The 15,782-nt window shown below is 46.3% G+C and overlaps 1 protein-coding gene across 3 annotated transcripts in view; it reads left to right on the top strand.

Moving 5' to 3' along the window:
• Myzap (myocardial zonula adherens protein) overlaps window positions 1-15,782 on the top strand; it is a 90,867-nt gene that overhangs the window by 49,864 nt on the left and 25,221 nt on the right. Inside the window, exon 11 of one of the 3 annotated variants that reach the window (XM_076576638.1) lies at window positions 5,048-7,657. The exons of the other annotated variants lie outside the window; for them this stretch is intronic. Coding sequence (XP_076432753.1) covers window positions 5,048-5,101 — 54 coding nt within the window. The 3' untranslated portion in view covers window positions 5,102-7,657. Of the gene's footprint in view, window positions 1-5,047; window positions 7,658-15,782 lie in introns of those variants that run through there. 3 annotated transcript variants of the gene reach the window in all.

The following is a 15,782-nucleotide window of genomic DNA, read 5'->3' as shown; positions in this document are numbered from 1 at the left end:
GTGGGATCCTAACTGGGGCTACCATTGCCCTGTGCTCGAAGCAGGGGTGTGCACCACTCATGTCTAGTACTAGAGAGGCTCCAGGTAACCTCGGATTGACTGGCTTTTGAGTCAGTTAAATCCTTGTCTATAAGGCGTTGTGACTGACACCAAAGCCAGAGTGGTTTTTTTTTAAAGGTACTTTCAGATAACTTCAGAACACTGTGTTTTTATCATATTTCCAGAGTATATTCTTTTTTTTTTTTTTTTTTTTTTTTGGTTTTTCGAGACAGGGTTTCTCTGTGTAGCTTTGCGCCTTTCCTGGAGCTCACTTGGTAGCCCAGGCTGGCCTCGAACTCACAGAGATCCGCCTGCCTCTGCCTCCCGAGTGCTGGGATTAAAGGCGTGCGCCACCATCGCCCGGCTCAGAGTATATTCTTAATTAAAGGGAGTGAAGGAACACACACACACACACACACACACACACACACACACACACACACACGTTTAGTTCTCAGTATCTGAGGCATTTTGTTCTAGAGCCTTCTAAGGACCCCAACATTTTTGGATGCTCAAGTCTCATATATAAAAATGGCCCTATATATGTATACTACAGTTGTAACCCTCCTGTGTATTCTTAAAAAAGATTGACTTGTATTGTGCTTGTGTGTGTGTGTGTGTGTGTGTGTGTGTGTGTGTGTGTGTGTGCTGTATGAGGTCACTGCTTGTTTCATCCAGCAGAGGGCGTCAGATCCCCTGGGCCTGGGGTGGTTGTGAGCAGCAGCAAGTGCTGTTAACTGCTAAACCACCTCTCCAGTCTCCCTTCTGTGTATCTTAAATCATCATAGATTTATACTTACAATACTGAATCTAGTGTAAGTGGTTGTTTTTCTGTCTTGTTTAGAGGATATGTACATGCTCAGCACAGACATAATTTTTATTTTCTCTAATATTTTTAATCTGAAGGTGGTTGAATCCACGGTATGGATACAGAGGGCTGAGCCGGCATGTGTGGGGTGTGTGTGCTTAAACAGGGAAGCATGCAAAGACTGAGAGCTGGGCTTTGATTTCACATTTCCCACACAAGCTTCTTGAATTGAGTGTGGAAGATTGGTCCTTGGAGAGAAACGGCCCGCACCGTCGGGATAGCGTGGTGAGTGGCGCTACTGCCACCTACTGGCTGCCTGGGTTTTAACAGCGAAAGGAGATTTTTATTCTTAAAAGTCTGTCTTCTGAATTTAAGATCTTTAAATCAGGAAGTAAAAATAATCAAGTTTGTCCAGCACACTGTGGTCACACCTACAGGAAAAGAGCAGTTTAAAAAAATCTTAATTATTGTGGGCACTTAGGTTGTTTAAAGTTAGAAACGTGGAAGAGTGATGTGCACAAGTGAGTGTGTTCAGAGGAGCCACCAGGCTGGAAAGGAGACAGGAGTGTGTGTGTGTAGGCAGTGGGGGGCGGTTGGAGGGACTGAGAAAGACATGGCTGAGGCGGGCTGCTGACGGGGTCTTAGGAAAGGGTTTGTGGCAGAGGGGAGTATTATTTTGGACAAGGCCAGGCCAGAACCACTGGGTGGCGCTCTCAATGAGAAAAATATTGGGTCTCATTCAGAATACAGACAGCTTTTCTGATACCGGCTGCTCTGAGTAAATGGTCCCAGATCACAGGTGCATCCCTTACGAAGTGAGAGGGCGAGCCTGGAGCTTGCTAGTGTTGCTCCTGGATCCCGTGTGGTCGGATAGTTGGTGGAAATCTGATGAGTTTGGCAATGTTCTTTATTTTATTTTATTATTTCGTGTGTGTGTGTGTGTGTGTGTGTGTGTGTGTGTGTGCTGTGTCTGTTACTGTGATCTCAGCTTTGTCGTTACATAAAGAGAGTCCACACAAAAACATAGCTCTCACCTCAAAGGGAGTAAGAGATAGTTCATTCTGGAGCCAGATATGAATGACCGTACCTGGACACATGCATTCAGGGTACCCCGAATGCCATGTTCCAGTGTGGTTAACAGTTTTGGGAAGTCTTTGTAGTCACACCACAAAAGGAAGTCATAAACCAAGGCACTTTCCAAATCCATTGTTAGGAGCTTTGGGCAGGCAGGGGACCCTCTGCTCTAGGTCCCAGGTGCTCTGTGATGACACCCTTAGCTGTGGAGTTGTTGAAAGCTAATGGTCTGTTAAGTTACTATGTCGCAGAAGGTTTCACCTGGTAGTCACGAGGGTATTAGGTCAGACACAGCTGGGCAATTAACAGTAGCCTAAGATAATTTGGCTCTGGATCTGCAACATTCCTACTCTCCACCTTCAGCAGGTTCCCACCAGTCTTCCAGCCTTGCAGAGTCTTTAACATGGGTGTGGCTTTTTATGAGAACTTTGGTTCACTGTAACAAAGTCAACAAAGTCACAACGCCATCACCCCAGGTCACATGGGCCTCGTTTTGAAAACTACATACCGAATTAGTCACTGTGGAATGCTGAATTCCCACTTTAGTGGAGAAGTGTGTTTTTATCTGTCAACACCTGGTACCTGGAGGAAGAGGCACATTGGAGCTAGGGGCGGCCTGTAGGTACAGCTGCTGCCAAGGATGTTTACTTTCTTTCCCTTGAAGTCTGAAAGCTTGTCTCTGTCACCGCTTCACCTTCCCCAAGGCTGGGACTCCTCAGGGATATCTCCGGCCATTTTTTGGTCCTATTTTGGTGATAACGGCTTTGAAGGAAGTGTCAATGTGAGCTTATTGATCAGCCCCAAATATCCAGCTGTTGCTGCTGAATCTCTTTAAAAAAAACTTCTTTGTTCAGCAATATGTTTTCCCTACCTCAGTAGAATATTTGTTTGTTTGTTGTTTTGCTTTTGTTTTTTGAGACAGGGTTTCTCTGTTTTAACAGTCCTGGCTGTCCTGGAACTGACTATGTAGACCAGGGGCAGACCTCGAACTTGAGATCCGACAGCCTCTGCCTCCTGAGTGCTGGGATTAAAGGTTCATGCACCACCACTCCCCGATGTGAATATCACTTTGAAGAGCAGTGGTCCAAACAAAAGTGATTGTCCCGGCTTTTGCTGTCTTTTGGCTTCCACTGTTAGGGGGTGTTATGGTCATGTGCCATGTAGTAAGGCCAATTACATGCTCCTTAACTGTTTTCCACATTGGCTAGTAAGCATGTCCTCATTTTATTGCTCACCCTTTTTTTTTATGATGACGTTCTTTTGGTCTGCTTATATATGTGTGCTTGCATGTGTACGGGCACATATGTGCATGTGGAGGCCAGAGGTTGTCAGGTGTCTTTCTGGATCAACTCTTCACTGTATTTACAGAGGCAGGGTCTGCCACTGAGCCTGGAGCTCGCTGATACAGCTAGTCTAGCCAGCCAGCTTGCTCCAGGGGGCCCTTGTCTTCACTCCCCAGTCATTAGGATTACAGGCAGCCACCACACCCACCTTACTTTTTATGGGGAGGCTGAGGATCCGAACTCAGGTCCTCCCGCTTGTACAGCAAGCGCTGTCTCCACGGAGCCGTCTCTCTATCCCCCAACAGAGCTGTTCGGTTAAAGTGAGAAGATAGACATGTTCCCTTTCCTGTTTCTCCACCTGGCTGAGTACTAGGATCACCTGGGGGTGGGGGTGGGGGCCCAGAAAACCTCCAAAGCTGGCAGATGCTGCTGGTGGGAGCAGGTTGGGTATTGGGGTCTTTTCAGTGTGTGTGTGTGTGTGTGTGTGTGTGTGTGTGTGTGTGAACTTTCCCTCTCTGTAGTCACAGACTTGTCCCGCATTGGTTTAAAGGGTCACTTTCTGGCTTGCACTTCAGCCCTTCAGTGAAGAGCCAAACAGTAGCTTTGCTAGCAGGGCCTCCCTTCACACAAAAGCCAAAGCAGGACTTGGTTTCAGTTCCCATGAAATGGCTTTGGAAGTCCCATCTCATCACCTCAGACAGTTGGCAGAGTGCCGGGGCCATGACCTTGAGGAGGCAGGTCCCCTCCTCGGAGCAGCTAGAGAATGACTTGTCTGAGACCGACGTGTTGAGTTCCTGGCTCTTAGGTCAGTAGGCAGAGCAGTTCCCTTCTGTCCATAGAAGGCTTCTGGACCGATCCCCTGCAGGCCCTGAGGCCACACACACCTCCTGCAGTCAGAGATCTTTGTGGACATAGTGTGAGATACCCATAAACCAGAAGATAGCCATAAACTTGAACTTTAGAATCAAGCAGATCTGTGTGGACCAGTTGTGGGACTTTGAAAATTTATTCATTTCCCTTTCTGTAAAATAGAATTAATAAGAATGTCTGCCTGAGAAGGTTTTGTATGCTCAAATTAAATGAGATTTTACATATATATGTATATGTATATATACATACACACACACACACACACATATCACTTATTCATTGGAAGGACATGGAAAATATCTAATGAATACTAGCAACTACTAATATTACTGCTCTCGGTAAATGGTTTCTTGTGATGCAGACCCACAGTGGAGGTAAGTGGTCAAAGTATCTGGTGTCTGGCTTCCCCTGTACTCGGGGCTGGCCTTCTTCTCTGTGGGAGTCTCGGGAACGAACCTGGATCTTTGGGCATGCCTCTCTTCCTGTCTATGCTGTGTGTCCCTCTCTAATTTAGCTATCAAACTGCTTTTTAGTATTGGGGGGGCCGGGCTTAGGGTCTCATGTTGTCAGGCTAGCCTCAAACTCACTGTGTAGCCAAGGATGACCTTAACCTTGGATCCTCCTGCCTTCAACTCCCAAGTTCTGGGATTGCATGTGTGTGTCACTATGCCCAGTTTATGTAGTGCTGGAGATTGGACCCAGGGTCCTTTGCGTGCTAGACAAGCACTCTGCCAACTGAACTATATCCCTCAGCAGGTTCTTGAGTAGAACAGTTAAACACTCTCTGTCTCAAAGATCTTCATTTCAAAACTGTCGTGTGACGTGCTGAGATTTACAACACAAAAGGGTGCTTTGGGGAAATGCCCTGTGTCCCCGTTCTTCCCATAGCTGGTAATTAGGTCCATGGCAGGTCAGGGAAGGAGCCATGACCCTGAACCCCCGACCCTAACCCACCCCATTGAACTGTCCCCAGATCATGTCGCACGAGCTCTTCTCCACATTTAGTCTCCGACTTTTTGGAAGATGATAAGATGCTAGCCTGCCCTGAGCAGACGCAGAGGTGGACACGTCTCCCTGGGTGTGATTAGAAGAAGGCTTGTACACTCTGCGGGGAAGAGGTGGTGTTTATCTGTGCTGAGCCGTGGAGCAAGCAGGAAAGATATGCGATTCAAAGGAAACCTTGACCCTGTGGGGCCCTCAGTTGTGAAAACACTCTAAGACAGTAGCCTCGACACATACAACCTCAAACTACAGATCAAAGAGACCTCAGAGATCCTCGAGATATTTTTTTTAGAAACTTGGGTTCCTAGACATCAAAGCAAGAACCGCACTGGAAAGGACTATTAAAAATAACTCAGAAAGTGCCAGGTGGAAGAGCCACACAAGATGCCCGCTAAGGAGAAGGGAAGAGAGGTGAAGCGTGCCGGCGCTGTGGGAAGGAGGCGCACCTCACTGGATCACACTCCTGAAAATGCAGATCCAGCCAAATGTCCTGGCGGCTTGGTTACATTTGTACATGGTGGCCCTCGTATTTGGAGGTGGCCCTCTGGTGTCCTTCCTGAATTACTGTCTCCAGTCATTGTCAGTGAATGTCTCTCTCTCTTCTTCTTGAAGGAAAGTTCGCTTTGCCTCTAGCCTTCTGGGCATCTTGCCTAAATAGACATGGTTCAACCAACTTCAGGAAAAGCAGGAATATGCCCAATGAAAAGAAATATGCCTAGCCTAAGTAAGACGAGTGAAGCATGCTTTGTGTTGTTATTTCATCCAAACATAGCAAGGGTTTCTGGGAGCCAGCAGGTGGTATGGTGGCAGTTTTAGTTCAGGGTGGTGTTAGCCTGCCTAAGCCAGTAGACTGTGGTGATGGAATGAGCATCCCTCTGACCTTGGCATGTCTACCAGTTTGTTAGAGGAAAGTGTGTTGGGGGCATGCTGTCTTGTCGGAGTTTGCCCTCGTTCGTTCATATCGGTGGTCTTGTCAACCCCAGCTTAGGCTGGCGTGGAAGGGAAGGAAACAGACAAGACAATTAATTCCACACCTCAAAAGAGCTCTTGGTGATGTGAGCCTGGGTGTGGGGTCCCGTTTAAAGCTGGACCCCCGCATACTCTGAAGGGGTTTGTGGAAAGCTGGAGTCAGAGTCAAAAGCCACTCATCTCTCATGACCATAGGTAGTCACTCACCTGCGCTATTCCTAGAGACTCAGTCTCTGGCATTTCTTCTGGAACAAGTCATTACCCAGGTTCAGGAAGTGAAATCACAGGACCTGAGGGAGTGGCCTTGGACCTCAGAGAAGGTGTATCCTGGGTGAATCTCTCTTCCGGTGCGGTGTGGTATGCTTTTGTCTGTCTGGAGTTTCTCCTCTCTTGGGCTATAGTCAGTCCCTTGAAGCCTTGTTCTGTGGAGCAGATGGTGAGGGGTCCAGAGTGTGAACCACCTTCCCCGTGTGTCCTCAATGCTGCTCCCGCCTCCTGTCCTGGCCCTGGTTGTAGGCTGACTGGTGAGCTTCTTCGCTCTGGGCCCTTTGCTTCAGCTTACAATCCTGTGTCTTAGTTCTGTCTTCCTCTCTGGATTGACATGGTGTCAGCGTGACTGAAATTGCTTCCAAACCTGACTTACGTTCAAATCCTTAGTCACCCCATATCTCCCGGCTCTTATTTGGACCCTTTGCCTGGATTCCTAAGGCTGTATCTTGTCTCCTGGCCACTCTCCACTCCATCCAAAGGAGGTGCTGGTCAACTTGAGGCAGGATTTATTTATAGCCAGTGAAAATGTTATCGTTTCAAATTCTAGTGGTTACCATAGTGTATGTAGTCACTTATTTTAGTTAAAATCTTAAAACTTTGTCCATGAAGTTTTTAGAGGTATCACAAGGAACACAGTTGGGTCAACCTTTCTTCCCTATGTATTCTAGAAAAAAAGGATCATGAGAGCATAGGCAGGTCATAGTGCATTTAGTGCATAATCTTTGTCAGCCTGGTGAACACTCACTATGGATTGGGAGGCAATATGGCGTCCTCAGCTGGCTGGCCACACTTCTCCTTTGTGAACTAATGCTCATGTCCTTCATTGAGTTTTTAAATCGATTCCTTTATGTTCCCTCCTGATAATTTGTATGAACTCTCTGTGTTGCTGGCACGGATCATTTATTGAAAAAATACTTGTGATGTTCTCATCTGCCAGTCAGTGGTATTTGTTTGTGGCATCTCTTATACAAATATTGAGTTTTCCTGGGGTTATAGTTATCATTGTTTCCACTGTGTTGTATGTCTTGTTTGCCATTTTCTGTAACGGTATTAAAGTTTTGTTCGTCATCTTTATCTTTTATTGACCCCACGTGTCTGTCCCCGCCCCCCTCTTTCCTCTGGTGTTGTCTACGGCCCTTCCACTGGATTCGGTGTCTTTTGCCCTCACTTCTCTTGTTGTATTGCTGGTTTGGTTTTGTCTTCTCCCCCTCATAGAATGGAAGCTCTGTGAGGGCAGGGACTTTGACCTGTTTCATTCATGACTGTATTACTAATACCTAGAGTGGTCACTGGTATCCAGTAGGTGCTCAATAAATATTATTTTTGGACAAATAAAGATTAAGCCATCTGGATTTGTGTGTGTGTGTGTGTGTGTGTGTGTGTGTGTGTGTGTGTGTGTGTGTGTGTGTGTCTGGTGTGGCCAGGACTCACTCTGTCTCTTTCTGGCTTAGGAGAAGCTTATTTTTCAACATCATTGTCCACTGAGGTTTTTTTGTTTTTTTTTGTTTTTTTTTTTTTCTTGTCACCTTTGGCAAGCTGGAGTTCTTTCCCCCTGTGCTATTATAATCTTGTCCTGCCCCTCTGTCAGAGTCTTTATAGAAGCCCAGTCTTTAGACGTAGGAGTTGGGTGTGTGTGTGTGGTGGGGAGCAGACAGGTCCAACCTACCGCTAAGTCTGCAGAGATCATCAGCAAGCATGTAAGAAGTACCCTCTGTAAGGCAGGTGTGAGCATGGATGTGAGCTCCTTCCTGCTCTCAAGGGACTCTCTGAATGACCTTTAAACTTACCAGAGGATGAGGAGAGTGTGCTAAGTGACACACCCCGTTCTAAGCCATGGTCCTTTGAAAGGCTCCTTTCAAAATATCCCTAAAGTTTAGGTGTTGTGAATATGATATTTTGAAAGGACCATTTCTGGGAACACGAAACCGGGCAGCTTATCCTATACTCTGAGGAAATGAAATCTGGCTTTGCCCCTACTTCTGTTTCTGACTGGGCTTTGTATTCACAAATTCCTTATTCTTTCCAAGATTCTGATTCCTTATCAGTAAAATGAGGCCAGTCACGACAGTACCTGTCCCAGAGGTGGTGGCACGGACTGACTGATAACATGCATGCCATGTGCTTTATGACCACAGTGTGAACTAATCCTCCTGTGGGTGGACAGTCTGCAGGGAGGAGGCAGTGTCTGATAGCATCTTGCAGGATGGGTTGGGTTTTTTTAGGCAGGGATTGACGGGTTAGGAGAGGTCATGCCAGATAAGATGTAGAATAAATAAAACAAAAAATATGAAGGCCAGAAAGTATGGGGTGAGTCCAGGCGTGGGTCTCGTTTGACTGCATTAGACGAGGGAGTGGTAATTGAAGAGGCAGGAAAATGTGGGTTGAGACCCATTGTGGTGGGTGGTGAGGACTGAGCCGAGAACAAGGTTGTTACCACTTGAGATTGCTCAGTGACTCCTCCTCCTTGGGTTTGCCTGAGTCTCAGAGTGGTGTCTAGGATGCCGGGCTAATAGCAGGGATGAAGGAAGAAAGAGGGCTGGGAGGAGAGCTTGGCTGGTGTGGGCAGCGCTCACATTCACAACACCTGCATTTTAGGGATATTTTGAAAGGACCGTTTTTAGCATCAGTTTTGTACCAGCTGTGGAGAGATGGGCGTTGTCTTGCTCTGAGTCAGCCTTCTTCCCAGATATTCCCATCAGCATCTGGGGCTGTTCCTCTGAAATTGCATCCATCCAGGAAAGCTCAGGGACAGACAAGCAAGTTGTTGCTTTCTTTCTTCATCCCACTTGCCTCCCCCTGGGGGGTGGGGTGGCGGTTTAAAGAATCAGAGCCCTTCTGGGTGTGGTGGCGGCACATACTGTGGCCTGCAATCCCAGAACTTGGTAGATGGAGGCAGGAGCATTTGAAGTTCAAGGCCATCCTCAGCTGGCCCTGGGCTAATGAGACCCTGTCTCAGAAAATAAAATGGGCGGGGACTGCGACTGGGGAGATGGCTCAGTTGGCAGAGTGCTTGCCATGAAGGAATGAGGGCCCAAGTTCAGATCCCAGCGCTGACAGAAGGCCGGGTGTGGCAGCATCAGGCAGACGCAGGAAGGTCCTTGAACTTGCTGGCCGGCCAGTCTAGCTTAGTTGGTGAGATCCAGGTTCAGTGAGGAAGACATCTGTCATCAGCCTCTGCATGCACGCATATGTGTGCATGTGCACAGACACATACATACAACATGTACACACGCACGCGCGCGCGCGCGCGCGCGCACACACACACACACACACACACAAGCACACAAGCACTGGGCAGCCCCAAGAAGTCCTTCGTAAGGGTAAATCCCACAATACCATTTTTTCCTAGCCCACCCTTTTCCCCAGGCCGCTGCCACAATGCTAAGGTGTGGTCCTCAGGAGGATGGTAGTAGAAGAATCCCCCAACAGCAGGATGTGGATAAAAAGAGCCCGGGTCTCAGCATTGAAGAGGCTGCAGCTGAGATCTCAGCCCTTCCCAGCATCTTGCACCTTGGATCCTTGCTGTGGGATAACCACTCAGGGTTGTTTGTGAGCATCACGAACTAAGCTGTCCAAGGCCTATACCCAGTACATCTTCCTTTCTTTCCAGTGGATGCATTGGCATTGGGAAGCCAATGTATTCCTTCTTCCCTGACATCTAAGTCATTCTTGGGTACCCAGGAGGATCTACATGCTATTCTACTCTGAGAAGTTGAATTCTCATCAATCTAAGGGAGAAATCAAACCAAATAAGATTATCTTAGCTCAGAAGCCCATTTCAACTGATCCTTTTGACTAGCATAGTTCTATTGTTATATATTACTTCAAACTTAATAGAAAAAATTGATTAAAATATGCACCCTGTTCGTATCCAGCCTGGCTGAATGCCACAAGACACATTAATTGAAAGTGGATTTCCACTACCTACTCCAGCTCCATGAAGATGAAAAATGTGCCCATCTCCTCTGGGCTCCCATTGATTTTTCATTTTCTCCACTCACAGCTTCATTTAGCAATTTTCAGTTTCATTTGGTCGGGGTCTTGATTCATCCCCTCCCATGAGGTAATGCACCCTCCTCTTCATCCTTGTGAGGCCATTTTTCCAGGCTGTTAGTGCCGGACACCATCTGATCTTGTCAAATTGCTCCGTGCCTTATGATACTGCAAAGGAAGCTAAGCTTTATTATTTTTACTTGCACATTTTTATGATGGCTTTTCCTTTATCAAGGGCAATCGAGTTTAAATTTATAACTCAAAAGGGTAGAGATGTAGCTTAGTGGCAGGATGACTCGGTACTCAAGGGCCTGGGTTTGATCCTCAGCATTGCAAGTAAACCAAGGCAAACCAAACTTGAAAATCTGACAATGTGGCAACACCACACAGCTTCAAAACCAGAGTCTACCCTTTGGAAGAAGGGTGCAAAATGCTGCTTATGTTCATGTTTTCATGGTGTGGTATAGGGGATCAAAAATGACCCCTGCTTTGCTGAGAGTATAGGAATGACTCTGACAGATCATGGAGCAAGAGATCGGGTTGAGAACAGGGAACTCGCTCTAAGGACAAGAGGAAGCAGAAGCAAGAGGTGGAAGTTTGAATGAACTCTAGAAGGTTCTTCCTGTCCTGTTCCATCCCTGTTGTGGAAGAGCCCTGACTCAATGGCTCCCTGGTGGTTTTGAAAACAGTGTTGGTGTGGGGGAGGGGAGATAACTGGAGAGAGGACTCAGTGAAGAACACTTGCTGCTCTTGCATAGGCTCAGGGTTCGGTTCCCAGTGCTTACGACCACCTGCAACTCCAGTTCCAAGGGATCCTACACCCTCTTCTGGGCTCAAAGGGTAACCGTGTGCATGTGGTGTACACAAAACTCCTGCAGGCACACACACATAAAAAATAAATACATTCTGAAAACAGTATTGAGGATCTGAGCTAATTCCTTGTGGAAATTTTAAGTTTTCAAATACTGTGACAACAGATATTTCCCATGAGAAGGCTGTAGGGACTCATAATAAAGTTTCATGTTTCTTTATTTTGACCTAAAATTCAATTTCTCAGTATTTAGAAACATTCCAGAATAGCATTTACACATCTTTGACAAATGTTTCAAGGAGAGAGTGCACAAAGTTTGAAGTAGATAGCCGTGGTGGTGGTGGGTCCTCGGGGAGGAAGCAATAACATCAATGTGTTGGTAATGACAGGTGTGGCTTCTTCATTAACATTAATGCACTCTCAGCCCTTCAATCCTGATCTTGAATATGTAGGCCTTCTGGCTATTCCTACAATGAAAACAAACGCACAATAAAGCAGTTTTGAAAGGAAATAGACATGTCACACATTTAGCCTAGCTTCTTCCTATGACAAGAGCTTAAACAGTTGAATCAATGTGACTATTGGTATTTTTTGTTTTGTCTGGTTTTCTGAGAAAGCAGCCATTCATGAGCACCACGTAGAACTGTTTCAGTCCATTCATGAATCAGGCAGCGCCACACACAAGTGTTTCAGGACTTCGCAAGGGGCACAAAGGAGAAACTCTCACAGGGTGTTGTCTGAAGCAATACAAGGCAGACATGGAGGGCTGGGGATGTAGTCTGGTCCCTAGACTGTCTGCCTAGTGTACATGAAGGCCTGGGTATAATCCCCAGAATAAACCAGGCATGGTGGTACACTCTGTAAGTGGAGGCAGGGGTCAAGTTCAAGGTCACTCTCAGTTACTTGGGAGGTGAAGGCCATCCTGGAATCCATGAGAGCTTGAGCTAAATTTAAAAATAAAGTAAGTGTGTGTGTGTGTGTGTGTGTGTGTTTAAACTAGAAAGTGCCTAGTTAGAAGTTAGTTGGCAGTTTCTGATCTCTGAAGCCCCTAGACAGAGGTTCATTGGTGGATTCTGGTCCAGTACTTGTTTTTAATTGGTGCGCCTCATTATAGGCTAGTTTTTGACTTCTGATTAAATTTGAGTTTCATTTTCTTAAGGCAGTTGTTGACCAGTAACTCCCCAAGAGATTCTATTTGCTTGGGTCAGAACCCCAGGCATTGATCCATAATTATTTCAACATTTTCTGGGTTCGCAGCCTCTCATTATAAGATTTTCACCCAAACCTAACTGTCCTTCTCCATCAGAGCTGGTTTGCAGACTCTCGTTTTAAGATTTTCACTCAAACCTAACTGTCCTTCTCCATCATAGCTGGGTTGTCTTTGTCTCGTTGTGAGACTTCTAGTTGTGACCAGGGTGTTTCTTTCTTTGTTTATAATGGGACCTTACACTGTAGCCTAGGCTGGTCTGGAATTCACTCTGTGGCCTCTGCTGGCCTAGAATATGTGACAGTCTCCCTGCCTTGCCCTCCTGAGTGCTGGAATTACGAGTGTGAGCCCCTGTACTGACCCTTGACTCTGGGTGTTGGTTGGGGTAGACTCATGTGGTTCAGAATAGTCTCAGATGTACTGTAGCTGACGCCGACCTTGAACTGCCGGTCAGTGCCTGAGTATAGAGATGACAGGTGTGCACCACCACTCAGTTTTATGAAGTGCTGGTGATTGAACCCAGGGCTTCATGAATGATAGGAAAGCACTCTACCAAGTAAGCCACATCCCCAGTCCCTGACCACCAGTTGGGTTTGGTGGTGGTGGTGTTTTGTAGAGGGTGGTTTGAGACAGGGTTCCTCTGTGTAGACCAGGCTGGCTTTGAACTCACAGAGATCCGCCTGCCTCTGCCTCCCAAGTGCTGGGATTAAAGGCATGCGCCACCACTGCCAAGCTTGACCAGCAGTTTTTGACATGACTGTCAGTACAGATTCGAGGAGGGAGGAAAGCTGACTGGACACACGGCTCAGGGATGTGTCATCTAGCTGGGAGGAATCTTGCATGCACCCCGCTTCATGTGCTTCCGCTTTTATGAGGCATTTTGCACGTATATTATCATTTCCCAGCTGGGATAAGAAAATACCTAAAGAATATTTTTTTTCATGTGTCAATCATGTCTAATATCAGATGCTAATTTGTGGCTGTATTTCACTAATTTCTCCTCACAGTTCCCAAGTTCCATATTGAAGTATGTTTCCTGAGCCTTGCACAGCTGGGTGTTGGTCACATAGGCCCAGCTATAGGGGGCGTCGTTTTCCACCTTCTAACATAAAATGGCCTGTCTCCTACACGTTATTGTTAGAGAGAAAAGCACAGGAATTTGCAAGTCTCACAGCTTCAGGCTGCATAGAACCTGTCCTCATCTGTGTGTAGGGGGTGCGGTGGGTCATGTGCATGTGGTGTGTGTGTGTGTGTGTGTGTGTGTGTGTGTGTGTGTGTTATATGGGTGCATATCCCTGTGTGCATGCTTGTGGAGGCCGGAGTACCACCTCTAGTATCAGCCTTATTCCTCAAGAGCCATCCACTTTTATTTATTTATTTGTTTGCTTATTATTTCTTTATTTACTGAGACAGGGTCTCTCACTAGCCTCGAGCTTGTGGACTAGGCAGGGCTTACTCGTCACTAAACCCCAGGAATCTGCTAGTTCCTGCCTCCCAGCACAGGGCCCACCACCATGCCTGGCTTTTTAAATGCATGCTCTGAGGATCCACCTCCGCCTTGTAACCACTTGACTGACTGAACCAACATAGTATGGCAGCTACATAGTCTCCTCAGCCCTGTTCCTAAATTTTTGTATGATTTCTTCTTGGTCTGGTTGGTGACTCTTTTTGAGGCAAATTCAGAGGAATCCTTTCACTACAGTAATGGTTCCAAAGCATCTCATAAAGCAAAACAAAACCCAACAGGTTGCTAGCCCACTGCCTCCCCAGGCAAGGCCAGTGTGTGGCCATACTTAAGGATAACTGCTTAGCTCACTCTGCAGATCCAAGTGTCTCAACTGTTGCTACAGAGGAGAAAATCAACGGTCAGTTACAACAAGCTACAACTGCTATTTCCCTTCTTTTAAAAAAAAATAACTTAAAATTTATGTATATGTGTGCCTGCTTATCTGTATGTGCACCACTGTGTGCAGTACCCATAGAGGCCAGAAGAGGGTGTCAGATCCCTGGGAGCTGGAATTCCAGGGAGTTGTGAGCCACCCATTGTGGGTGCTGGAAACTGAATCCTGGTCCCCTGCTAGAGCAGTAAGTGCTCTTAACGACAGAGTCATCTCTCCACCTCTTCCCTTCCCTTTTAAACACCAAATCAGCCTGAAGGCTTAGACAGTTGGCATCTTGCAAGATCTCATTAGTGTAGGTCATCTGTTCAGTGTGGTACAGAGCCATGCTGATGGAGACAGGAGTTAGAAAGCATCATTTTAACCCCAGTTTAAAGATACCAGGTAAGATTATATGCAGAGGGCCTAGAACTGGACCTCAGTGTGACATTTAAATTCAGCTAGTGTGACAAGATTAGGTCTTGTAGAAGTCACCTATGAAAGTCTGGAAAGCGAGTGCTCTGACTTCCCGCTTCTTAGCATCCTGACTTGAGCCTAGTATTCTGGATCATTGACCACCACCTGGTGACAGCTAGACCTAAATGCGAATTTTCTGAAGACTAATTGAACTTCCTGAGGGTCATATTACAAATTGGAATACCTCAAGAAGTCACAGAAGGCCTGGGTAGAAGAGCAAGCCTGTGATCTCAGCACTCTGGGGTGGGGTAGGAGGATCAGGAAGAGTTCAAGGTCTTTGGCAACAGAGTGAGTTCCTAGTCAGCCTTGGCTATGTGAGGCCCTGTTTCAAAAAATTAATAGTGACGGAAAAGAGGGGCTGAGGTGTAGCTCAATTGGAAGAATGCTTACCCAGCATACAAACAGCCCTGGGTTTGATCCCCAGCACTGTTTAAACCTGGTTTGACTGCATATGAGGAATGTTCATTTCACAGTGTCACCATCACGTCAGGAACATTGGCTAAAATCCCTGAATCCTCCCCACCCTCCATCCCTTCCTCCTCCCAACCGAATGCCTCCTCAGAGGGATATCATCCTCTGTCTTCTCTCTCAGAAAAGGCTCCCAGAACATTCTCTGTCACGCCTCTTGATGCCTTTGCTGTGGGTTGATTTCTAGCCATTGCTTGGTATCTGTGAGCATCTGGTTCTAGAATCCTCCATGGAGACCAAAAAAATCTGAGAATTTCAGGAAATTGTGCAGTATTCATGCAGAGTCTGTACACATCTCTTTCCTTAAGCATCTCTAGATTACTTATAATAATAATAATAAAATATAATAAATAAATATAAATAATAAAACAGCAACCCTATGTATATAGTTTTTATACTATATTATATAAGGAATATTAGTAAGAGAGCAATCTGTACACATTAAACCCAGACACCTAAAACCTATTTCTGGCCTATAGTTTGAATCTGAGAATGCAGAACCCACAGATGTGGAAAACCAATGTCATTTCAAAACCGGAATCTCAGGGTAGTGGTCAGCAGGAAGGCTTTTGTCTGCCCATGAGATTCTCACGTCCCAAGGTCCTGCTGTTCTCTGCGGCCTGGCTTTAGTGTT

Source organism: Peromyscus maniculatus, chromosome 7 (assembly GCF_049852395.1).
Source record: "Peromyscus maniculatus bairdii isolate BWxNUB_F1_BW_parent chromosome 7, HU_Pman_BW_mat_3.1, whole genome shotgun sequence".
Classification (NCBI taxonomy): Eukaryota; Metazoa; Chordata; class Mammalia; order Rodentia; family Cricetidae; genus Peromyscus; species Peromyscus maniculatus.
The sequence above is the reverse complement of the archived record's forward strand: the minus strand, read 5'-3'. Positions and strand labels throughout refer to the sequence as shown.